The following is a 25,233-nucleotide window of genomic DNA, read 5'->3' on the forward strand; positions in this document are numbered from 1 at the left end:
TCCAGCTTTCATCACTATCAGGGGCCGAGGAGTCCAGGTCTCTCTCCCTCAAATACCTAACTCCTACACCCAGGCATGGGAACTCAGGACTCTGGACCCCAAACACCCGACCCCCAGACCACCAGCACCCACCTGCCTGGGATCCTGAAGACTCGCTCTCCTCCCCTCCTGCCTGGAGAGGCTTTTCACATTCGCGCCTTAGTGCCTTCCTTGTCTCTCTGGCCAATTTCTAAACATACCTGACCCTCTTGGGAGCTGGGCGCCTAATCTCAGGGTCTCTGGGAAGTAAGTAGAGAAAGAAAAAGGGCTGCTCAGGAGGGAGGTTCCCACTGGGACCTACCTAATTCCCTCCCTTCTGTTCCCTCACGCTCAACTTCCAATAAAGCAAATGACCCCCGGCTTCTGCTGCAGCCAGGCTACCCTGTACTAGGGGTTCTAAATTGGAAGGGGATGCAAATGTTCCTTAAAGGGACCCCAGAGAAGCCGCCGCGCAGTCTCGCTCTTACACCTCTCACTTACTTGTATAAAAAACTTATAAGGTGACCTGTGACAATTGTTATCCATCTGTAACTTGGAACCACTTCTTGGGGCGAAAATAACTGGGAAAACTACAACTCCCATTAGTCTAAGGGGCCAAGATGCCGCGGATGTTGACGCACTTCCCCCCCCCCCGGTCTATAGGGAGTTGTAGTTCTCTTTGAAAGTTTCCGCTCCCCCTTTTGCCTAAAAGGCAGGAAATGTGTCGTTAAGAGATTGGGCTTCCGAGAAAGGAGTCTTTCGAGAAAAAGGAAGTGAGTTCGACAAGGGGCGGGGCCACTAGGCAAGAACTAAGGGACCGGAGCCAGCGTGAACCAATTAGGTTGCTGAGGGCGGGTCCTCTGCGGGAAAGTGGGCGTGGCTTATGGGGGGGAAATCACCCAGAACGCCGCCGAGGTTCTAGCCCGGGAAAACGCCCTCTGCGGTGGAGAGGTGAGCGTCTGGGGTTTTCTAGACTCTTGGGTCCTGGGAAGGAGGAAGACCGGAGGGGTGGAAGACTGCGTCCCAGAGGAGGGCGATCTGGGCACCAGCTTCCTTAAATCCTACGATAAAAGGGGCTGGAGACCTGGAAATTTGGATCTGGGACAGAGAGGCTTGAGATCCCGGATTCCTCAGTCTGAGCGGAGAGGGTGAAGAGAGCCAGGATTCCTGGGTCTAAGAAAGGAAAGGCTGGAGGCTGGGAATTATGAGTCCCGGGAAACTAGACGCTTTGAGTCTTGTAGGAGGTGAGATGTGCGGTGGTGGGGGCTTGTCTCCTAGGTTCAGGGAAGGAGGAGGCTTGGGACAGACATCCATCTCTCCGCCCCCACAGATCACGCCGCCATGCCTCTCTCTGGGCCCCGCGCAGCCCTCCTCCTCCTGCCATCGCTTCTGCTGCTTCGCGCTGTTCTGACTGTACCCTTGGAGCGGGGTGCGCCCAAGGAGGAGAGCCCCGCGACCGAGAGCCCCGTGAGTGGCCCTGCCCTGCTCTCCAGCCAGGTGTTTGCAGTGGTACTACAATTCCCGCGGATCCCCGTGGCCCCTGGGTGGATACTTGCCCCACGGATACGGGCGAAGTTTGCCTGTTATTCTTTGCAATCCCGGGGCTTTGAAGTGGTGAAAAACTGGGGTGTGGAGGTGAAAGGGAGAAGCGGAGGGGGCATATTTCTAAGTACCTCACCCTGGGTGTGAGAATTCAGATCAGATTTTAAATAAAAAACCGGCATACCCCTACCCCCCCACACACACACACACCTAAACCCCTATGTTTTTTAGGACCATCTCTCTCCCCTCATGAGAGAATGAGAAAAAAAAAACTACGTTTCCCAGTAACACCTTGAGCAGGTGTTGTGTGTTGTTAGCTAACTAGGTTGTTCTCACTTCATGGAGCTCATGGGAGTTGTAGTTTAAATTATGAACGGGTATGTTAACTCATTTATTAATTCCAATACCTGTTTATCCAACGTTATGAAACCTTTGGTCTTAGAGGATTTGGAACTTGAAAGATCCTCAAGGCCAATGCCCTGATTTATGGCCTAAATCCTGCTGCATCTCCCACTAGGAATGAGCACATCCCGATCTCTGGAGCTTGTCACTATCGCTGAAACAGATTTCATGCTCCCTTGTGCCAGGTCCCCAACCATCGAGTTAGGTAGGCCTCTGCCTGGTGAAATCTTTGCAGTCACGGAAGGGCACCTTTGAGTCCTCTTTCCCTTCATTCCCACACATTTCTTGAGCATTTTCTATGAGCCAAGCATGGTGCTAGCATAAGCCCCATACCCTTACAGACCAGCCTAACTCACTGGGAAGAGAAAAGGTTGGGCTCCTGAGAATGGAGACCAGGGGTGATGGTCAGGGAGGAAGGCTTATTTGAGCTGAGATCGTAAGTTCAGGGAAGAACCATTCCAGGAAGAGGGAACAGCCTGAGCAAATGTTCTGTGGAGGGGGAGAGCAGCATGAGAAGAGGGACTTGGAGGAGGCCAGTGTGACTGGAGCAGATGGAGCAAGAGGGAAATGAAGTCAGAGAGGGGATGCGGCAGATCACGCAGGGCCTTGTGGGCCATGATAGGGAATTTCTTTATTCCAAGGCTAATGGAAAGCACAGAATATTATAAACACCAATAACAACAACAATCATAATAACTGCTCCTACTAAGCACCAGACACTGTGTTAAATATTTAAAGACATTAACTTCTCACAACAGCTCCTATGAAGTGGGTTTTCATTAACCTTACTTTACAGATAAGGAAACCAAGGCACAAAAAGGTTGAGTAACTTGCCCAAGGCCTAAGTTTGCCAGATTTAGCAAATAAAAGCACAGGACACCCAGTTAAATTTGAATTGCAGATAGACAATGAATAATTATTAATATAAGTATAACCCATTCCATATACTAAAAGTAATTCATCGTTTATCTGACATTTAAATTTAGTTAGGCATCTTAGCAGTCCTAACAAGGTTATATAGCTAGTAATTGGCAGATTTGTGATTCTAGCCCTTTTGGCTGAATAACAGTCCCCGAAGTTGTCCACGCCCTAATCCCTGGGACCTGTGAATATACAGTAAAACCTCGGATTGCGAGTAACGTGGTTTGCGAGTGTTCCACGAGATGGGCAAACATTTCTAATGCATTTTAACGTGTTAAACGATCAATGTCTTGCAATACAAGTAGTTTGTTTCCGGAACGAATTGTGCTCTCAAACCAAGGTATTACTGTATTACCTTTTGTGGCAGAAGAGTGTTCATAGGTGTGATTGAGTTAACGGTCTTGAGATGGAGATGTCCTGGATCAGGTGGACCCAGTGTAATCACAAGGGTGCCTATAAAAGGGAGGCAGGAAGGTCAGAATCAGAGGTAATGTGATGATGTATGAAGACGTCAGAGTGTTGCAGGGCCATGAGCCAAGGAATACAGGCAGCCTATAAGAGCTGGAAAAGACAAGGAAATTGATTGTTCCCTAGAGCCTCCAGGACGAGCTGAGCACAAGCTCCGCCAACCCATTTTGGACTTCTGACCTCCAAAATTCTAAGAAAGAATTTGTGTTGCTCTAAGCCACTTTTAGTCTATGATACTTTGTTTCATCAACAGTAGGAAATTAGTTCTCCCACGGTGGCATCATAGAGTGATTTGCTACCATTTATTAAGTACCTACTGTGTTCTCCCCAATTTATGTAGTGGGAGCTATAGCACATTGAACATCTAGATCCTTACCATTGTGCCAGGTCATTTATCTTATTTACTTTTCAGCACGGCTCTGTAGGGAATTTAATGGCCTATTTTACAAATAGGAAGAGCGAGGCCCAGGAAGAAGAAAGTGCCAGGGCATGGCAAAGCTAGGACCAGGAGCCCAGGGACTTTTTTGGTCTCTTTCACTTGCTGTGTCCCCATATAGTGCCTAGCATGTGGCAGGGTGCTCAGAGAATGCTTGTTGAATGAATGAATATTCCACTGCTTGCCAACAAGTACCAGTGCGTCTATGAGCACCCACTCTCTGGGTGGTGTTGGGCCGGGTGTTCACCCATGTGATTTTCATTTCATCTCCACTACAGACCTGGAGAGAAGTAAGAGCCGTGGCCTGGAGGTCAGGCAGGTGGCCTGGAGGTCAGGCAGGTTGCCTGGGGTTACAGAACAGACAGGATTGGAACCAGGGTCTGCTAGCTCCAGACACTTTGTCCATGGGGCAGGCCTCTGCTCTGTGGGAGGGGGGAGTGTCTCTGGGTCTCTCAGCAGACACCCAGGAGAGTGAGACGTGGGTCCTACCTGCAGGGAAGGACTAGGGTGGGGGCTGGAGCCGCTATGTTTATCCTTGTCACCACAGGACACAGGCTTGTACTACCACCGGTACCTCCAGGAGGTCATCAATGTGCTGGAGACGGATGGGCACTTCCGAGAGAAGCTACAGGCTGCTAACGCTGAGGACATCAAGGTGTGGCTGGGTGCCAGCGGCGGGAGGGGACGCTTGCTCAGAGGGCAGAGTTCGGGAAGAACCAGGTTCCCTAAAGGGAACACGTGGCTCCAGTCCTCACAAAACAACCTTGGGAGAAGTTGCTTCTTGGGGGTCACAAAACTGGAAAGGGACTTGGGGAGCACAGAATGTGCGGTTAAACATAGAGGTGGATGGCACAGGCTGCCAGCCTTAGCTCTACCACTTACCAGCCATGTGACCGCCCCGCACTGTGCTTCAGTTTCCCCATGTGTAAAAGGGGGTGTGATAGAACCTGCCTCCTGGGGTTCAGATTTGGACTATCCCAGGTAAGATGTGTAGAGGGCTTAGACCAGCACAATAGCAGTCCTTAGTAACTGCGTGTGAGTGCTGGTTTACTGAGAACTCAGCACAGTGCTTTCTGCATGAGAAAAATCACCTCCAGAGGAGCCTTGATTGTCCCCATTTTGCAGAATAGAACACTGAGGCCCTGGTAGCAGTGTTTGTCCTTCCTGTGGGCTTAAATCTCACCCCCTGGGATGGCTGACCCCCAAACCCACACCCCACCCCATCCCATCCCCCAGGCAGCATCCCTCGGAAAGGATGCTGGAAGTCCCCCCGGGGGAGCCAGGGCAGCCGCCCCAGGTCCCTGCCCCACTCCTCCTCCCACCCTACCATACACAAACCCCTTCCCTGTTCTGGTGCCTCTTGGAATGTCCCTTCTGGAGGAGTCACCCCAAGTTTTCCAAACACCTGGTCCAGGAGAGGCCCCAGAGCCACGCCCCCTGTCCCCCCCCCCCCGCCCCAGGGCTCAAGAAACCTATGTGAGTCATGAGTTTCAGAAAATTATTTGAGCAATAACAGATAGCAGAGGGCTCTGGGCGGGGCCCAGTCCAGTCTGACAAGTGAGAGAGCAATTCGAGGGAAAGTGAGGTTTGATTCTGAGTGGGAGTGTCCATGGTATAAAAGTTGAAGTGTAGGGGGGAGGGGGAGTGACATTTCAGACAGTAGGAACTATGTGCCAAGAAAGCAATTTGGTACCTTCAGCTGTTTGCTGGCAGCTCCTTATAACCGACATAAACTCTGGGGAGATGGGGCTGGAGGGGTGGGTGATTACAGGGTCTTGAGTGCCAGGCCCAGGAATTCTGCCCTGGGGGCATTAGGAAGCCACAGGTGGCTTCTGACTGAGACATAATTCAAAGTGATAATAGAGGTAGCTCAGAAAAGACATCCTGCTCTGCAGAGAGAGAGAGAGAGAGAGAAGGGGCCAAAGGGGCTATTGGGGGAATTCTTCCCAAGGGAGGTACCATCTGCCTTGAGTTTTGAAGGGTAGCAAGGATCTGGTTAGGCTTAAAAAGCAATGGTGGGGGCCAGCTGAGTGGCGCGTTGGTTGGGAGTTGGCTTGGGATGCTGGCTCTGAGCAGCAGGGCCCCGGTTTGGATCCCACATTGAGGCCGGTGACGCTGCGCCCTCTATGGCTGGGATGGTGAACGGCAGCTCAACCTGGAGCTGGGCTGCCAATGGGTCGCCGGCGATGGCGTGGGCTGCAATGGAGCTGGCAGGTAGCTGGCATGAGCTGCCTGCCGTGAGGGGCTGTGGACGGCCCTCCAATGGCAGGCGGGTGACTGCCTCACCCAGGAAGAGTGCAGTGGTGATGCCAACATGGGCTAGATGTCTTCCACAACTAGACTGAAGAACAAAAGGACAGCAACTTGTCTGTTCCCCTCCCCCAATTCCCCAATAAAATCTTTAAAAAAAAAAACAGGGGTGGGAGAGCTTCCTAGGCATGAGGACCAGTATGTGCAAAGGCCCTGAGGTGGGCAGAGCCTTGAGCATGGGATTTACACCCATTTATCAAATCACAAGAGTGTGACTTGATAAGTGGCAGGAGATGGGGCTGCAGAAGTGGGCAGGGCCTCAAATGCCAGGTTGAGGGGCTGGGACCTTGTCTCACGAGCTCTGGGGAGCTTTAGGGGGCATCATAAAGCTTGTAGAAGGTTTCAGAGAGGGCAGAGAAAGGACGAGCCTACCCAGTATGCCCCTTCCCAGGCCCTCTGCCTTACCAGTCCCCTCACTCTCTGGGCAGAGCGGGAAGCTGAGCCGGGAGCTGGACTTCGTTAGCCACCATGTTCGTACCAAGTTGGATGAGCTCAAGCGACAGGAGGTGTCCCGGCTTCGGATGCTGCTCAAGGCCAAGATGGATGCGGAGCAGGAGCCCAGTAAGCAGGGGTGGGGCAGGTGGGGCAGGAGCAGCCTCCCTCCTGGGCCTCCAGGTGATTTCATAGTAGACAGGTGGGGCCTCCTGGGGCCTCACTCTCCCGCACTGCAAAATGTGCATGGATAGTTGATCGTATTTTCTTCCTAGAACAATAACTCTGTTGTTGGTTGGTTGGTTTTGTGGTGGTTTTTTTTTTGCTGAGCCATCCTTCCACCTGTTGCCAGCTCAGCGGCACCTCAGCTAGGGCAGGGCATCCAACCGGCGACTCTGTTGCTTGGAGCTCGCACTCTTGAGCGAGCGCTTAACCAACTGAGCCACTCAGCCAGCCCCAGTTGGTTGTTTTTTTCTGTTTGGGTTTTTTATTTTTATTATTTTTAATTAATTTTTTTTCATTGGGGAACAGCCATGGTCATTGATTATACATTGCTTTCATGCTACAATGGTATAGCTGACTCTTAGGGAGGGCGCAGCTCACAGTGGCCCATGCGGGGATCAAACCGGCAGCCTTGGTGTTATCAGCACTGTGCTCTAACCAACTGGGCTAACTGGTCACCCCTTATTTTTATTTTTCAAAATCACTGTCATTTAAAATGTTGAGGGCCGGCCGAGTGGCTCAGTTGGTTAAGAGCTCGCTCAAGAGCTTGAGCTCTGAGCAACAGCGGTTCGATTCCCAGCCCAAGCTGAGCAGCCGCTGAGCTGCCAACAGGTGGCAAGATGGCTCAGCTTAAAAAAAACACAAAACAAAAGCTAAAATGTTGATATAACTTCAAACATACAAAAAAGTTGCAAGAATAGCTCAAACTCCCAAATACCCTTAGCCCAGGGCTGGCCGAGTGGCTCAGTTGGTTAAGAGCTCATTCAAGAGTTTGAGCTCTGAGCAACAGCGGTTCGATGCCCGGCCGGAGCTGAGCTGCCAACAGGTGGCAGAAAGGCTCAGCTAAAAAAAAAAAAGAACCAAATACCCTTAGCCCAGATTCTCCAGTTTTCAACGTTTGCTCCATTTACTTTTCATTCACATTTGTGAGTTCCTTACCAATACTATGCCATTTTTGCCTGCTTAAATACTTCAGTGTGATTTTCCTCAGAACAACATTTGCCTACATAACCACAGTACAATGATCAAAGTCAGGAAGTTTAACAGGTTTACACTGTATTTTTTTCCTTGCTTAGTTATTCTCTATCTCCCCTGCCAGAATGATTCTAATTTGCTGTCATTCATATCCGAGGCTATATGTGTCATCTAATTACTTGGCTAAAAAAAAAAAACTGTCTGGAAGAGAAAGGTTTGGGCAGGTGTACTGGGTTGTCGGAAAAGTCATGATGTATTTTTTTCTATGTTTTTCGTTGCAAAAATGCATGACTTTTCTGACAACCCAATAAATTCCAAGATCCCATCCTATTTCTAACATTCCAAGATATGGTTTGTCGAAGTGTGTGTCAGGGCCATGCTATTTCTTTTAAATCGCTTTATTTAGATATAATTCATATAACATACAATTTACCCATTTAACATACAATTATACCCAAAGTGTATAATTCAGTGGATTTTAGTATATTCACAGGTATGAGGGACCATCACCAAAGTCGATTTGAGAGTAGTCATCAACCCAACAGGAAATCTCATATCCTTTAGCTATTACTCCCTTATTCTCCCACCCCAGCCCTGGCAACCACTAACATACTTCTTGTCTCTATAGAGTACCTATTCTGGACATTGCATATAAATGAAATCATACAGTATGTGACCGTTTGTGTCAGGCTTTTTTCACTTCGCGTAATGTTTTCAAGATTCTTCCATGTTGTAGCCTGGATCAGTGTATCGTTCCTTTTAGGGCCGAGGAATATTGCATTGTATGCATCTACCACATTTGGTTTATCTATTCATCAGTTGATGGACATCTGGGTTGTTGGCATGCTTTGACTACTGTGGACCATGCTGTTTACTTATTGCCTCTTTGTAGTATGTTCTGGTACTGCTGGGGCATGTTTTGGCCTGTCACTAAGTGTAAGAACATGCTCCCTTTATTAAGAATCGTCACCAGCTTCTCCTTTTCATCTCTTGACACCCCGTGAGGCTCCCATGTTACAGATGGGGACCCTGCACATGAGTGGATAGCTTTAAGGATCAATGGGAGAGCTGGCTTTTCTTTTTATTTCTGTCTGACTCCATTTATCCATGGACCAAACATGTCTTGAGTTCTATTGTGTGCCAGGCACCTCTAAGGTGACCCAGTGGGCATGGTTTCTGGCCTTCTCTGCTGTGCTGCTTTAATTATTACAGTGTCAGAGTCTGATTTGATCGCTGGTAAATGACTGTATTTTGCCGTGTATAATGTGCTCCCATGTATAATGCGTACCCAAGTTTTTAACCCAAAGTTTCAGGGGGAAAAATCTTTTGTTGTAAAATTTTAATTCAGGGCTGGCCAAGTAGCTCAGTTGGTTAAGAGTTAGCTTAAGAAGGGGACTGCCGAGTGGCTCATTTGGTTAAGAGTTAGCTTAAGAGCGCGAGCTCTGGCCAGTGACGCTGTGCCCAAGCTGAGCTGCTGCTGAGCTGCCAAGAGGTGGCAGGATGGCTCAGCTGGTGAGAGCACATGCTCCTAACAAGATTGCCTGTTCGATGGTGGGCTATGCCCACCCGCAACTAAGACTGAACTGGGCACCTTGAGCTGAGCTGCCACCTGGATGGCTCAGTGGATATAGCATGTGCTCTTAACAGCAAGGCTTCTGGGTTCGACTCCCGCATGGGATGGTGGCTATGCCCACCCTCAACTAAGATTGAACACAGCACCTTGAGCTTAGAGGCCACCAGGTGCTAACGGGCAGCCAGATGGCGACTGGTGCTCTCCACAACTAAGACTGAAGAACAACAGCTTGGCTGGTCCCCTTCCCCAGTTCCCCAACACTGTTCCCCTCCCCCAATTTCCCAATTTAAAAAAGAAAAGGTCTATCTAATAAAAAAATAATACCAAATAAAAAATAAATTAAAAAAGATAATAAGATTTTAGTTAAAAATTTTTTGTGTGTTCACGCAAAAAAATTAGGTACTTGGTTTTGTATTTAAAAAGGAATTTTAGCATTTATTTTTTAACATATGGTACAAGAAGTTTTATGAAACAAATAATTGTGAAATACAAGAACAGATCAGATACAAGGTACAAGAAATTTTATGTACTGGTAACAAATTTACGATATTTACGCATCATAGAAGGCCAAGAACTCTTTATCATTGAAAGTTTATCATAAATTCAACAAAATCGATTATCGTATTCCAGGGTATTACTTTGCATATGGATATTGTTATTGATTTCTAGAGTTACACTTTTAACTCATAAACATTAAAAAAAGAATTGAAAACATTTCTATGGATATGGAATTAGTACTACCGATGTATAGTGTGCATCCCTATTTTTCCCTCACAAGAAAATGCACATGATACACGGCAAAATACGGTAGATGTTCCCTTGTCACTAATGAGAAAAACATCTCCTGGTTATTGTCTGCTTATTATGTCTCAGGCACCATGCTATGGACTTTAACTTTGTCTCTTTCACAACTCAAAATATTGCCAGAATCTGGCCACTTCTTTCATATCCACTGCTGCCCCTCAGGTCCCACCTGGATTATTGCTGTCGCCTCCCCACTGCTGCTACCCCTGCTATTGCCCATATTTTTTATTCTATTTTCCACACAGCAACCAGTGAGATCCTGTTAATAACTGTATTCATTTCCTGTGGCTGCTGTCACAAATTACGAAAATTTAGTGGCTTAAAATAACACATTTATTCCCTTAAAGTTTGGGAGTCAGACGTCCACAATCAGTCTCACGAGGCAGGATCAAAGTGTCAGCAGGGCTGGATTCTTCTTGGAGGCTCCAGGGAAATATCTGTCTCTGCCTTAGCTTCTAGAGCTGCATCCTTAACTGGTAGCCCCTTCTTTCCTCTTCAAAGCCAGCAGCGTAGCATTTTTCTTTAGTGGTCACATTGCCTTCTACTGTCGTCACATCTCCCTCTTAATTTAGCCTCCCTCTTATAATTTTAGGGACCACCCAGGCAATCTTCCCATCTCAAGATCCTTAATTCAATCACTCCTGCAAAGTCCCTTTGGCCACATGAGGTCACATACTCACAAGTTCCAGGGATTAAGATGTGGACATCTTGGGGGCCGTTATTCAGACTGCCACACGCCCAATTAAAGTCCTGTGTTGCCTCTGCTCGAAATCCACCCATGGCTCCCCAGTGCCCTCAGTATCAAGTCCACCTTCCTCCTTGCTGCCTGGAAGCCTGGCAGAGCCCTGCCACCCTTGCCCCATCCCATCCTCACGTGTGCACCCTCTTGCCTGAACCTCTTGCATCAGCATTTTTAGTAAGTGCTGGAATGCAACATGTCTTTCTCCCCACAGGACCTTTTGCCCGTGCACTTCCCTCTGCTTGGGACATTCTTTCTCGGAGCTCTTTGCATGGCTGACTGAGCTTTGCTTTCAGCTCAGATGTCACCTCCTCAGAGAGTCCTGCCCTGACCATCCTGCATGAAGCATCCTCCATTTGTTGAGTCTTTTGTGGTCATGTGTTCATCTCTTAGTTGCTTGTTCTCTGTCTTTTGACTGGGTGCTCTGTGGAGCAGATTCTGTCACCATCTGGTTCCTGCTGTGGCCATAGTGCCACAGAGTAGGGGCTCAGCATGCATCTGTGGCATAAAAAATGAATCGAGTTTCAGCCTGTGCCCGTCTCCTGAGTGCTTTTCCCTCTTCTGGGCTCACTCAAGCCAGACAGCTGCCTCCATGGCAGCACGGGGCACCTGGATTCCATCCACTTGGGTATGTGTCTTTCACCCACACCAGACCAGGAGCCACTGGAGGGCCAGCCCAGGCCTAATTCACATCTGGGCCCCTGGGAGACCGGGGAAGACGGGAGTTCAGTGAGTGAGTGGGTGTGAGTGTCTGCACTCTCTCCTTTCCTGCCCAGAAGCCCTACCGTTTCCTGACCACTTGGAAACTCCTGTAGGAGGAAGTTGCATAGTTTCCTAGGGCTCTTGTAACAAGGTGCCACAAACTGCATGGATTAAACCATGGGCATTTATTGTCACAGGTCTGGAGGCCAGATGTCCGAAATCAAAATGTCGGCAGGGTTGGTTCCTTCTGAGGTCTGAGGGAAGGATGTATTCTAGGTCTCTCTCTTTAGTTTATAAAAGGCCATGTCTTTTAACATCATCTTGCCTCAATCCAAATGTAACCTTTTTGTAAGGACACCACTCATATTCTATTTGGGTCCACCCTAATGACCTTGTTTTAACTTGGTTACCTCTGTAAAAACCTTCTCTTCAAATAAGGTCACATTCTGAGGGCCGGGAGGTTAGGACTTCAACAGATGAATTTCAGAGCTCACAATTCAACCTGTAACGGGTTGAGTGCGTGTGCTTCAGAGCCCAGCTGCTGGTTCTAATCCTCACTCTGTCACTTCCTAGATGGTGACCTAGAAAAGGCACTTCCCCTCTCTGGGCCTCGTTTTTCACATCCATAGATGTGAAAATGGGATAAATATAGAATACCTATGGGATTACCATAGAACCTGTGTTGTAAGATTCTTGTGAAAAGTAAATGAATTAATATAGTTAATGTGTTTAGAGCAGGACCTGGCATATAGTAGTAAGTGCTCAATACATGTTAGTTGTTATTGTGCTTATTATTTGAAGCATGAGACTCAGTTGTGGCATCACCTCCTACAGGAAGCCCTCCCTGATTGCCCCAGGCTCAGTCAGGCTGTCCTCTGGCCTTTCCTAGTGCCTTTTGTGACCTCCTTTAGAGCATATCTAGCTCAGGATAGAGATTTTGCAAGAAAGGACATTCTGTGAGTTGGGTTTTTTTTTTTCCTTTTCCCCCTTATTTAGATGTACAGTTGGATCACTTGAGCCTCCTGAAGCAGTTTGAACACCTGGACCCCCAGAATCAGCACACGTTTGAGGCCCGGGACCTGGAGCTGCTGATCCAAACGGTAGCATGAGGAAAGGGTGGCTACAGGCAAAGGACTGAGGGAAGCTTTGCGGAGGGGGAAAGGGGAACAAAGCCCGGGACATAAACCTGCTCACCCCTGCCTGGTGTTCTCCGAGGTCGGCAGCTGCAGCCTGATGGTATCTAAAAACCCTCCCTAGAGTCTCTATAGGAAAGCAGAGGTGTAGGAAGGCTCCACTCAGACCGGGTTTTAAATCCCTCCCTGGCTTTGTCCTTCCCATATGACCTGGGGCGAGGGCTGTCCCTGCCGTGCCCTTGTGGTAGGCAAAATAATGGCCCTCCCACCAAAGAGATCACACCCTCATCCATGGAACCTGTGGCTGTGTGACCTTATAAGGCAAAGGGATTCTGCAGACACGATTAAGGATTTGGGTTGGTGAGATGATCTTGGATATTCCAGGTGGACCCTAAATGTCATCACAAGAGTGAAAGGGAGGCAGAGGGAGGTTTGACTACAGTAGAAGGTGGCAATGTGACAACTGAAGCCTGCTGGCTTTGAAGATGGAAGAAGGAGCCACAGCATGGAATGCACTCTAGAAGCTGGAAAAGGCGAAGAAACGGATTCTCCCCCAGAATCCTCAGAGCGTGTGTTGTTTTAGGCCACCAAGTTGATGACAATTTGTTATAGTAACCATTGGAAGTTATACAGCCCTCATCTGAAAAATGGGATCTACAGCCCTACCTAATGGGGAAGCCCAAATGTGGGGTTGGGGAGTAAAGGGGAAGCCCAGGCCTCCCCTGCCTCTCCTGCTCACAGCCCTTCTGTGAGGACAGAACATACCTCAGTCTGAGCTGGGCCCTGCTTTTCTGGCCCACTGGAGCTCCATCTAATGGCCATGAAGATAATGGCAGCAGCCATTTGAGTCCATGCCTGACACTTGGCTCCATCCCTAAGAGATGTTTTGCCACTTATTTCCAGACCATTCCAGAAACTGTCCACTTTTCTCCAACCCCACTGTCATTATCCTGGTCTCAACCCCTACCATCTCACAAAGCCACTTTCTCACTAGACGTCTTGCTTCTGCCTTCCAAGCTTGCCAACAGGGTTTCCCAACACAGCCCTCTTGACATTTGGGGCTGTATGATTCTTTGTTGTGAGGGCTGTTTGTGCATTGTGTGCATTGTATGGTGTTTAGCCATTTCCCTGGCCTATGTCCACTAGATGCCAGTGTGACAACCTCTGTTGTGACAACCAAAGATGTCTTCAGACATTGACAGTTGTCCGTTGTGGGCCACAATCGCCCCAGGTTGAGAACCTCTGCTATACCACCTGTTCCCCTACACGACAGCCATATTAGTTTCCTTTTGTTGCCATATAATAACCACAAACTTAGTAGCTTAAAACAACATGAATTTACTGTCTTACATTGTGATAGGTCTGCTGATAAAAGGAGCATGCACTATCAGGCAAGTTAAAGTTTATTGTAAAAGAGAAAAGTCTATGGGGCTGCACAAAGACCCAAAAGAGGGGGTTCGGAGGGTTATATAGGGGTGGTGCTGACAGGGTAGCATTGTTTGAACAGAAAATGCTGATTGCCTGCAAGCCAGTAGCTGTTTTGTGGCATCTTCTGTTATCTCAAGTATGGCTCTGTCCGTAAGTCAAGGGCTCTGAGACCTAACATTCAGAAACCTAACACATTGTAAGACAAGTCAAGAAGGGTCTTACTGGGTGTATTAGTTTCCTGAGGCTGATGTAACAAATTGCCACAGACTTGGTGGCTTAAAACAACAGAAATATATTCTCTCACAGTTCTAGTGGCCAGAAGTCCAAAATCAGTATCATTGGGCCAAAACCAAGGTTTTGGCAGGGCCGTGCTCTTCAGATGCTATAGGGAAAATCCTGCTCCTCGCCTCTTCCAGCTGCTGGAGGTTCCAGCATTCCTTAGCTTGTAGACATGTCACTCCAGTTTCTGCCTCCATTGTCACATGATGTTCTCCCTGTATCTCCCTGGGTCTTCTCTGTAGCCTTCTTATAAAGACACCAGTCGTTGAATTTAGGGCCCACCCTAAGTCAGTAGCACCTCATCTTAGCTAATCACATCTGCAAAGAACCTATTTCTGAGGTTCTGGGTAGACATGAATTTTTTGGGGGACACCATTCAACCCAGTATAGTATTGTTATCTCCATTTTACAGAGGCAGAAATTGAGGCACAGAGAGGCTGAGTAACTTGCCCGAGATCTCACAGTTAATGGGATTTGTTCACACAGCAGAGCCTGTATTTGCATTCTGGGCAAAATAGAGACCGACTGTTCTTTACCACCTAGCTGTACTGCTTTTCATATTAAGTCTACCTTGTGTGTTTTCCTTATTACTTACGAGTAGTCCTCCAAGATCCTGAGATTGGGATGACTTGAAAGAGGTAGGTTAAAGTTGCTATGGTGTAATCATCCTAATCTTTTGAACAAAAAGTGGAGGCTGTGTTTTACGGCAAGAGTGGGTCATAGAGATGAAGAAATGAGATCCAAGACAGGGTGGAGTTTGGGTCAGGTTCGGAGTGAAAGGCCGGGCATTTGGAGGTTGGGATTAGGGGTTGGACACACAGATGAGATGCAAGTGACCATCTGCCTTTCTCCAGGCCACCCGGGACCTTGCCCAGTACGACGCAGCCCACCATGAAGAGTTCAAACGCTATGAGATGCTCAAGGAACACGAGAGACGCCGTTATCTGGAGTCACTGGGAGAGGAGCAGCGAAAGGAGGCAGAGAGGAAGCTGGAAGAGCAACAGCGACGGCACCGAGAGCACCCCAAAGTCAATGTGCCTGTAAGGACCCCCATTCCTGCCTACCCACCATCATGTTCAACTCTCCAAGCTCCACAAGATAAGAATGTAGCTGAAAAGCTATAACTCCAGCAGACCCTGAGGCAAACAGTCCCTTTTAATGTACCCAGCTGCCCCCAGGGGCTGCTGGGAGTTGTAGTTTTCTTACTTGAGGTGCATGACATTTGCAGGGTAGGGGTAAAGGATTTTCTAGCTTTATCCTGTAGGACCCAGACTTTTTGCTCATAAGCCCCTGACTCTCCTCTCTACAGGGCAGCCAAGCCCAGCTGAAGGAGGTGTGGGAGGAGCTGGATGGATTGGACCCCAACAGGTTTAACCCAAAGACCTTCTTCATACTGCATGGTAAGGTGGAGAGGGAGCCCCAAGACCCAGGCTGAATTCTGAGACTCTGACCTTTTGGGGGCCTGAATGCTAAGAAGAAAGTCTCCCCATCTCTGTGGGTCATAGGCAGGCCAAAGAGGTCTGAGCCCATCTCCACTGGTGATCTACATTGCTAGGCTCTACCATGGAAGAACTAGGCCTCTTCTGAGATACAGCTGACCTCTGGGTCTAAGAACTGGCCAGTATCCTCTAGCTGAGTAAACCAGTCTTGGCTAAGCCTGTGGCCCCTCCCAAAAGGGCTGGTCCCCTCTGGGAGCCCTGTCACTAAGGGCAGGCTGCTCCCTAGGAAACGGGCCTCTAAGGAGCCCCTTCTCCACAGTGGTTCAAAGGCTATTTCCCTTTATTATTTATTATGTTTCTACCTGGAAACATAGCCTGGACTTGCCAGCCCCCTTAGGTGTGCCCAAGACCCTGACCCAGAAGCTATAACCTGTCAACAGAATTTAGCAGGGCCTGGTTCATTCATTCAGTAAATGTTTACTAAGCAACCTCTAAGGACCAAACTTTGTGGAGACCCCATGGATACAGCTGTGAACAAACACACACACAACACATACAGAACCAGTGATCAGGCAAACAGACAATTCTGTATTTCAATGAATTTAAGAGACTGTGAAGTGTAAGATGCACTAGAATTTTTACATACACGTATGCTACTAATTAAACTGACACACCATCAATGATAAGATGCCTCTCGATTTCAAGGATGATGATAAAATATGGGGGGCGGAGTACATCTTAGAATCAAGGAAGTAGGTTCTCTAGCAGAGTCTCAGGTAGTGACACGTACCATGGAAAGGAGGATTAGGGTCTAGAGAGACAATTTTTGGTAACCTGATCAGGAAAGGTTTTACTAGATCAGCCATTGTAGAACTTGCTGTGTTTATGGAAATAGTCTATGTCTGTACTGTCCAGTACAACAGCCAACCATGTAGCTGTTTCAACACTTGAAATATGGCTCTTATGATGAAGAAACTGATTTTTTTTTTTTAGTTTCAATAAATTTCTTAAGATTTGTAATTCTGGTAAAATACACATAAGATTTCCTCTATTTGCTATTTTTAAGTGTGCAGTCCAGTATGTTATGTACTTTCACACTGTTGTGCAACTGATCTCCAGAACTCTCTTCATCTTCATGAAACTGAAATTCTGTATTGCTCAACAACTCCCATCACCTCTCCCTCCAGCTCCTGGTGACCTGTCTTCTCATTTCTGTCTCTATGGATTTGACTACTCTGGCTAGCTCATATACGTAAAATCCTATAGTATTTGCCCTTTTGTGGTATAATGTCAAGGAAATTATTTTTTTCATTTGATTCTTATTAATTTAAATTAATCTGCTCCATGTGGCTAGTGACTGCTGTGTTGGACAGCATAGCTCTAGGGAGATGGCTGTTTTTGAACATGGACTTCAGTGAAGTGAGGGGTTGCACCTTGCAGATATTTGAGGGAAGAGTGTTTTAGGTGGAGGGCACAGTAAGCACATACAGAGAAGAATGGACTTGGTCCATCCAAGGTCACAGCTGGGGGTTAAGGCATTTGGATTTTATTCTGTCTGTGATGAGACACCACAAAGGGTTTTGAGCAGAGGACTGACACCAGGTGCCTTAAGGGTTGACAGAATCCATCTGGGTGCTGTGTCAAGGACAGATTGTACCGGTGAAGGTCAAAGCCAGAGGCCTAGTTAGGAAGCATGAGATGCTGGTAGTTGGACCATGAGAAGGAAGGAAGAGTGTTTGGATTCTGGATTCATCTTGAAGTCAAGCTGATAGGATTTGCAGGTAGACTGGATAAGGATGATGAAGGAACAGAAGGGTCAAGGGTGACTCCAAGGTATTTGGCCTGAACAACTGAAAAAATGGAATGGAAACAGCAAGTATGTTTGGCAGAGCAGCTTGGGAACCGGGTCTGTTCATGCTAAATTAGAGATGTCTATTAGACATTTCCGTGGAGATGGAGTGTAGGCAGTTGGATATTCATGTGTGGAGGCGCCTTATGGGTGGCATTGAATGCTGAGGGACTGGAGGAACCCATCTAAGGAAGTGCCAGCCAGTAGTACTCTCTTTCTAATGATGGACTGGAAAGCGTTCTGTGCCACCCAGTATGGCAGCCACCAGCCACATAAGACACTTGACTTGTAGTAAGTAGGACTGATAAATTAAAATTTTAATCTCATTTAATATTAACCAATTTAGAAAGCTCATGTGGCTAGTGGCTACCATATTAGACAGATTTGAAGGTTAGACAGAGAAGAGACCCCATGCTTGAGCCCTTGGGTACAGGAGGAAGGAAGAAGAGGTCAGGAGGAAGGGGAAGCCAGCAAAGGAAAAAGAGGGGACAGGAGAGAATGATGTTCTGGAAGCCACAGGCAGGAGGTCAAGTTAGATGCCAGCTAAAAATTAACAGTTAGTTTTGCAAGGGCAGGAGTTCTGGCCATCTCAGCAGGACCAGTGTGGGTGCTGATCTGAGTGAGCAGAGGAGTTGGAGACAGTGAGCATGGCCCATGTGGTTATACAAGCTGGGTTGTCAGGGAGAAACTCCTCTGGCAATTGGGGTTGGCCCTGGCCTGGTTCTCTGGGAGGCAGAGGCTCCCGACACCCCTGGATCCTGGGCAAAGGGGTTGATCCTGTGCCCATATCACTAGGTGTTAGGGATCAAGTCATCCTACGTGACAGTGACCCCAGGAATGTTCCCAGTGAAGCCCCACCTTCATCTGCTCCATTCTCAGGACCCTGGTTGGTAGGGAATGGGCTGTCCTAGCAACGGGTCTATGTGGCACTGAAGCCTGGAGGCCACCATGCCACTGTCAGACACCTGTTGTTACCTGTCCTCTAAAACAGACCGCACATCAGCCCAAATTCCTTCTCCAGCTGGTCCCTTAGGGACCTGACCCACCTCGTCCTCAGTCCCCCAAGATATCTTGTTGTTTCCCCCTCAGATATCAACAGTGATGGTGTCCTGGATGAGCAGGAGCTGGAGGCCCTCTTCACTAAGGAGGTGAGCATCTTGGAAGCCATAGGTGCAGGGGATGCCCAGACCAGCCACATGTCCCCTCAGGGATCCTAGTGGTCCCCTTAGGCACCCCTGGATGTGAGTTCAGGGGAAACTACAACTCCCAGTAGCCCCTGGGGCAAAACGAGGCTTCCAGGAGTGGCAGGGTGCCCCAAGTACTGATGGGAGTTGAAGTTGTCTGGGGGTGTGTGCAAGGAGGTGGAGTAGCCTAGGCAAGAGGTTGCCTGAGCCTACCTCTTGCTTGACTCTGCAGCTGGAGAAGGTGTATGACCCAAAGAATGAGGAAGATGACATGCGGGAGATGGAGGAGGAGCGGCTGCGTATGCGGGAGCACGTGATGAAGAATGTAAGGAGGGCCCAGCCATGGGCAGGGTTAGCAGCGTGCAGGGGGGCCCAGCTATGTTGCTTATCCTTACCTGGCTCCCCAGGTGGACACCAACCAAGACCGCCTCGTGACTCTGGAGGAATTCCTTGCATCCACTCAGAGGAAGGAGTTTGGGGACACTGGGGAAGGCTGGGAGGTGAGGACATGGAGAATTCATGGGTCCTGAATATGTTTCCCTCCCAACCCTAACCCTTTTTTCAGGGCTCCTGACCACTTTTCTTAACTCTCTGGGTCTCTGCCCCCCTCTACCCATGGGTTGCTGTCCTCCTCTCTCTTTGGGTCTCTGTCCTCACCCCTACACACACCGTACCTGTTCTCCCCTTTCTCTGGGTCTTTGTCCCCCTCCCCGGCTCCCACTCAGATCTCTCTCATCCACACACATGGCCCAGGCCTCCCAGCCTTCTTTAAACCTTCATTAGTAGAGTCCTCTCCAACATGGGTGGGCCACGACAAGAGTCACCTGCTCATGGCCCCTGTCCCCATCCCGGCAGACAGTGGAGATGCATCCTGCCTACACAGAGGATGAGTTGAGGCGTTTTGAGGAGGAGCTGGCCGCCCGGGAGGCAGAGCTGAATGCCAAGGCCCAGCGCCTCAGCCAGGAGACAGAGGCTCTGGGGCGCTCCCAAGGCCGCCTGGAGGCCCAGAAGAGAGAGCTACAGCAGGTGACTGGCCAGGGAAGCTGGGCCCATCCTCTGAGTCCATGGTGGCCCTTATCCTTGTGTGTCCAAAGGCTGAGAAGGCCTACGGTCTCTGTGTTTAATCACTGGTAGATCCTAATGTGGCCGCCATCTTGAGTAAGGGCACAGACATTGTCCCCATCCCTGACAGCTCTTCAGTTGCCATGTTGAATAAGGGCAGGGGGTTGTAAGAGGAAGAGGTCTAAAAAGGCCCAGGCGGAAGGAGAAGGTGACTCGGTAAGGGTTCAGTGAGGGCTTCCCTGTCCCAAGGTGTGACCCAAGATATGACAAAGGAGGGAGAACTGGATCTTTGTTATTAAACTCAACTGTCAACGAAGGAGAAAAACTGAGGCCCATGGAGAAAGGACTGTGACCACTTAGCAGCTTGTGGAGCCTCAGCAGCGAACCCTCTTGCCTATGCAATCTCCTCTATCTCCTGCAGGCGGTTCTGCAAATGGAACAGAGGAAACAGCAGCAGCAAGACCTCAGAGACACAGCCCCGGGCCCTGAGGGACAGCTCAAGTTCCACCCGGACACAGGTGCTGGCCCCTGGGCCAGGGAGGAGGGAGGGAACTGGGGGCCTGGACTCCTGGTTCTGAGGGAGGAGGGGGCTGGAATGTATAGTGCTACCATTTCCTTTCTTTATTTCCAGATGACGCTCCTGTCCCAGCGCCAGCCGGTGACCAGAAGGATGTGGCTGCTTCAGAAAAGAAGGATCCTGAACAGCCCCACAAGCTGCCCCAGCCGGATTCCCAGCACTTGTGATTCCCCAGGGCGCTCTGGATTCCTACCAACGCAGCCGATGGGAGGGGGGTGAGGTGTCACAGTCAGCCTCCTCTGGGGATAACCTGTGTGGCCTCCTAGGGGAAGCGGGGCAGGGTGACACTTCCCAAATGCTACCTAGGCCTTCTCTCTGCCACCTCGGCTTCCACAGCCTCCCAGTCTGTGGTCCCTTCTTTCTGTCCCCCTCCCAGGGACTTGCCTTCTCATGTCATCGGGCGCTCACAGGGTTGGCCTAGCTTAGGAAAGCCCCCTGCCTCGAGAGGGTCTGCTGTGTGCCTGCCTTCCTAGACGGTTTGGCCTCACTGCCCCAAATTGGGGCCACTCTAGCATCCAGCATCCCACAGCTGCTGGAATCCTGCCTCCTGTTCTGGGCCCAGCTTCTATTGGTTTATGGGGCTTGGGTGGTCCTTGAGACCTTTCTCTGCCTTTTGTGGGACCAATGATGCCTCAAAGACAGTGTCTTCTCCATGGCTGGGTTGAGGGGCAGCAGAGTCCTCAGCAGAGCTGATCAGCTCTGATACCAGGAGCACCTACTCTCCCTGACCCCTGGCTTCCTGCCATTTCAGCTTCAGCCTCCTTCTTGACAGCTTGGCCCCTTGCCCCTTCCCCACACAGCCACAGAAGGGCCTCAGAGCTGACCCCACTCCAGGATCGAGCTCCAGTCCCTCAGCCTCAGTTGGAGGCCCCACCTGCCTTTTTGGCCTTACCTTACACTGCTACGTGTCCTGCTGTGTACTCCAGTTCCATCCAAATACACTTTCTGGGACAAATCCATGCCTCTGTTTATATATATACTATTCCCTCTAAAACCCTATCCCCACTTTACCTGCCTAAGTCCTCCTCATTCTGTAAGATTCAACCGAAGCATCATTTCTGAGTGGCTCCATCCTGGCACCTTTCTGTCCTCTCCTGATGAGTCTGCTGCCTACACACACCCCATACACCTTCAGTGGGATACTTTCATCCACAAGACAGAAAACCCAAACCTAGGCTCAAATAATAAAGAAAAGTGTATTATTGCCCAGAACAAGAAGTCCCAACGTAGGGTGGCTCCAAGGCCTTCAGGGAACCAGGTTCTCCCGTCTAGCTCTTCCATGGTAGGTATAGGGGCTGCACTCCTCTTGTCCCAGCATAGCTGCAGTTGCCCCGAATGTTACACCTGTCTGCACCAACAGCTGATGAAGGAAATTGGCAGGGGCTACATTAAATAGAGCTGCTCCCCATCTCCCCAGGGCTGGTACACCAACACATAACTGGACATGGGGCACGTCAAGTTTAGCATCCACAGAGGGAAAAAATGTAAAGGAGACTCCGATGATAAAAATTATCTGGGATGCTCATTAACAATACATATTCCCATTCTCATATGTTATTTTCAGCCTTATTACTGTATGAGAAGTTTCTTGCTTATCAGCTCTTTCCCATTATTTATTTTTTAAAGATTTTTATTTGGGAATTGGGGGGATGGGAACAGCGCTGGGGAATTGGGGGGAAGGGGAACAGACAAGTTGCTGTCCTTTTGTTCTTCAGTCTAGTTGTGGAGGACGTTGCTTCACTGGCCCAAGTTGGCACCATCATTGCGCTCTTCCCGGGTGAGGCAGATCAGTTGCCGGCTTCTGGATGGCCGCTCACGCTGGCTGCTGGCTCCACACGGTAGCCCAAGGCAACCCGCTGCAGCCATCGCCGGCGACTCACAGCAGCCCAGCTCCAGGTTGAGCTGTTGTTCAGCATTTTAGCTGTAAAGGGCAGTGTCACTGGCCCTCATATGTGGGATCCGAACTGGGGCCCTCTGGCGTCCCAAGCCAGCTCTTAACCAACACGCCACTCTGCCAGCCCTTTCCCATTACTTTAATTCAATAGGAATAAATTACTATTGGCGCTGTAAAACAAATAAAACATTCCCAGACCCGGGGATGTCCAAGGGAGGGTCCTGGGAAGTTATATGTGCCATGCTCCCCACCCCCATCTGAATCCAGTGACAATGACAGAAAACATCAACTCTCTGCTTCTCTTGGAAAACTGGGAGCTGAACTCAGTGACCCAATCTGGGAAGTGGGCATAAAATGGTAGCAGCTTTCCAACATCCTTTGAAGGGTTCGATAATACACATGAGGGGGTGGCCGGTTAGTTCAGGTGGTTAGAGTGCAGTGCTCATAACACCAAGGTTGCCGGTTCAATCCCCACATGGGCCACTGAGCTGCGCCCTCCACAACTAGACTGGAACTACTTGACTTAGAGCTGATGGGTCCTGGAAAAAAACTATTCCCCAATAAAAAATTTTTTTTTTAAAGATTTTATTGGGGAATTGGGGGAGGGGAACAGACAAGTTGCTGTCCTTTTGTTCTTCAGTCTAGTTGTGGAGCTTCAGTGGCCCATGTTGGTATTATGATCATTGCGCTCTTCCCAGGTGAGGTAGTCGCTAGCCAGCCATTGGACGGCAGCTTACGAAAGCTCACGCCCGCTGCCGGCCACTCACGGTAGCTCGCGACAGGCCACTGCAACCCCACTGCAGCCTACGCCATCGCTGGCGACTCACTGCAGCCCAGCTCCAGGTTGAGCTGTTTGTTCACCATCTTAGCTGTAGAGGGCAGTGTCACTGGCTCTCATGTGGGATCTGAACTGGGGCCCTGCTGTTCAGAGCTGGCATCCCAAGCCAACTCCTAACCAATGCCCCACTCGGCCAGCCCCCCAATAAAAATTTTAAAAAGTAGTAATAATACATGAATAGCATGACTCCTGGACAGAAATTTGAGGTCAGCAAGCAATAGTTATTATATGGACATATTTATACAACCAGTTTCCTGGACCCTGCCCCTGACTTCCATATCTAAGGAGACCTATCCAGTCACCCAGGATGCCTTTCACATTTTGCAATTCTTTGTTTGCAAGTGTGTCCATTTGGTTACTGTCTCCCAAAATAGACCAAGTTCCAAAATGAACGAAGAAGGAGGCTCATGGTGTCTAAATTTCACTGCCCCGCACACGTGGACAAGAATGGAGTCACCTCAGCCCTGGAGCAAACGTCACCCCTTCACTCCCCCTGCCTGACCTTTAATTCTAGTCTTAAGTAGACAGAAGCATATTGACCCTTTATACTTAATCTGAAAATGGTTTCCGTTTTGATCTGCGTGTGTAAAGGTCTTAAAATGATTACTCTCTCTTCGGAATGTCTGTCCCATAGGGGCTCCAGCTCCAGCTGTAGACAGCTTGGAATAGATAGAGGATTTGGGAGTCGCATGGAAGAGAAAAAAATGAGAAGCCAGGAATCGGGACCTCGTGTTTCCCAGGGAGTCCACCTCTGCCTTCACCCCACATTCTGGGTCTCTGTCCCCCTCTGTATTGACCATGTGTTTCTGATGTTTTGACATCTGGGGCCTTGCAGACACTGGAAGGACTGCTCCTCCCAGGGTTAGTCAGTTGCTAGACAGAGTAAATCACTCAGTCGTTAGTAAGCGCACCTCTCCTGTGCCGACTAACCAATACACGGCCTAGACCCCAACCACCTCCTTTATCAAGCCCCTACAGTCCTGAGCCATATTCCCCTGTCCTAATCTTCCCAATCCAGATACCGGACAACTTGGAATAGTCCATACTCCCCAGAACCCGCCTAAATGATTCAAACTAGCCAGACCTAAACGTGCTTATCTTGTTTTGCCTGTTCCTTTCTACAGGAACCACAATAAAGCTCTCGCCCCTCATGCCTATCTCCTGACTAACCCTGGTGCTTCCCTGTGTGGCCCTGTAGCATGGCTGCCCCTTCCTCTTGGGAACTATAACAAGCTATCTTTTCAATGGCAATTGTCTCTTGATCTGTTGGCCTCATCAGGCCTGAATAATAGTAAATCCTCCACTTTTTAAACACTCTTTCTGTGGTAGACAGAATAATGGCTTCTCAAAAATGTCTGTACCCCAGTCCCCAGAACCTGTGAACATGTGATCTTTGGCAGTAAAAGGGACTCTGTGGATGTGATCAAATTAAGTCTCTTAAAATGGGGAGATAATCCTGGATTTTCCAGATAGGCCCAATGTAATCTCGAGCATCTGCATAAGAGAGAGGCAAGAGGGTGACAGAAGGAGATGTGACCACAGAAGGTCAAAGTGATGCCGGGCCATGAGGTGAGACATGTGGGTGGCCTCTAGACGCTGAAAAAGGCAAGGAAACAAATTCTTCCCTCAGAGCCTCCAGAAGGAACACAGGCCTGCTGATGTTGCATTATAGCCTATTCCAATACCACCACCCCCACCCAACCCCCCACCCCGCATTAGCCTCTAACCCTATTAAATTAGGAGGGAGTGCCTCGGGGTAATCTCTCTGAGGGAGTGTCTGGGTATGACCGGAGGCCGGTAAAAGCTCTCTCTTTGGGGAGTGTCTCAGGTGACTGGGACCTATTGGAATGATAATAGTTATCTCCCCTGGGAGGACACAGTAACAAGTGTTCTGGGGCTATGTGGCGGATGTGTGAAGGCATAGGATTTGCTGGAACACAATGGGATATGTTAATGGAAAGAGGCCTTAAGGCACACAAATCACACATGGTTGCTAATTGATTGAC

The 25,233-nt window shown here is 49.1% G+C and overlaps 1 protein-coding gene across 5 annotated transcripts; it reads left to right on the forward strand.

Annotated features, from left to right (window-relative positions):
* Positions 1-860: 860 nt before the first annotated feature.
* NUCB1 (nucleobindin 1) lies at positions 861-22,047 on the forward strand. Of its 5 annotated transcripts, none has more exons than XM_019658368.1 (13): positions 861-969; positions 1,349-1,527; positions 4,335-4,442; positions 6,526-6,658; positions 12,541-12,644; positions 15,239-15,424; positions 15,694-15,784; positions 18,762-18,820; positions 19,089-19,181; positions 19,264-19,356; positions 19,712-19,882; positions 20,340-20,436; positions 20,550-22,047. In XM_019658368.1, exons 2-13 carry the CDS (start codon positions 1,360-1,362, stop codon positions 20,660-20,662), a joined length of 1,416 nt encoding a protein of 471 aa, XP_019513913.1. In that variant the 5' UTR covers positions 861-969; positions 1,349-1,359; the 3' UTR covers positions 20,663-22,047. The 5 variants fall into 5 exon arrangements, with proteins under 5 accessions (XP_019513913.1, XP_019513914.1, XP_019513910.1 ...); XM_019658369.1 differs by having other exon boundaries at positions 1,349-1,485; XM_019658365.1 differs by lacking the exon at positions 861-969 and adding an exon at positions 998-1,262.
* The last annotated feature ends 3,186 nt before the right edge of the window (positions 22,048-25,233 follow it).

The sequence above is a fragment of the Hipposideros armiger genome, unplaced genomic scaffold (assembly GCF_001890085.2).
Source record: "Hipposideros armiger isolate ML-2016 unplaced genomic scaffold, ASM189008v1 scaffold_283, whole genome shotgun sequence".
Lineage (NCBI taxonomy): Eukaryota > Metazoa > Chordata > Mammalia > Chiroptera > Hipposideridae > Hipposideros > Hipposideros armiger.

Bases quoted from the DNA above. Each gene is read 5' to 3' on its own strand.
- NUCB1 (XM_019658365.1), top strand. From the start codon at position 1,223: ATGAGTCCCGGGAAACTAGACGCTTTGAGTCTTGTAGGAG. The intron at 19,182-19,263 runs GTAAGGAGGGCC...CTGGCTCCCCAG, and splicing joins GGGAGCACGTGATGAAGAAT to GTGGACACCAACCAAGACCG. The intron at 19,883-20,339 runs GTGACTGGCCAG...TATCTCCTGCAG, and splicing joins AGAAGAGAGAGCTACAGCAG to GCGGTTCTGCAAATGGAACA.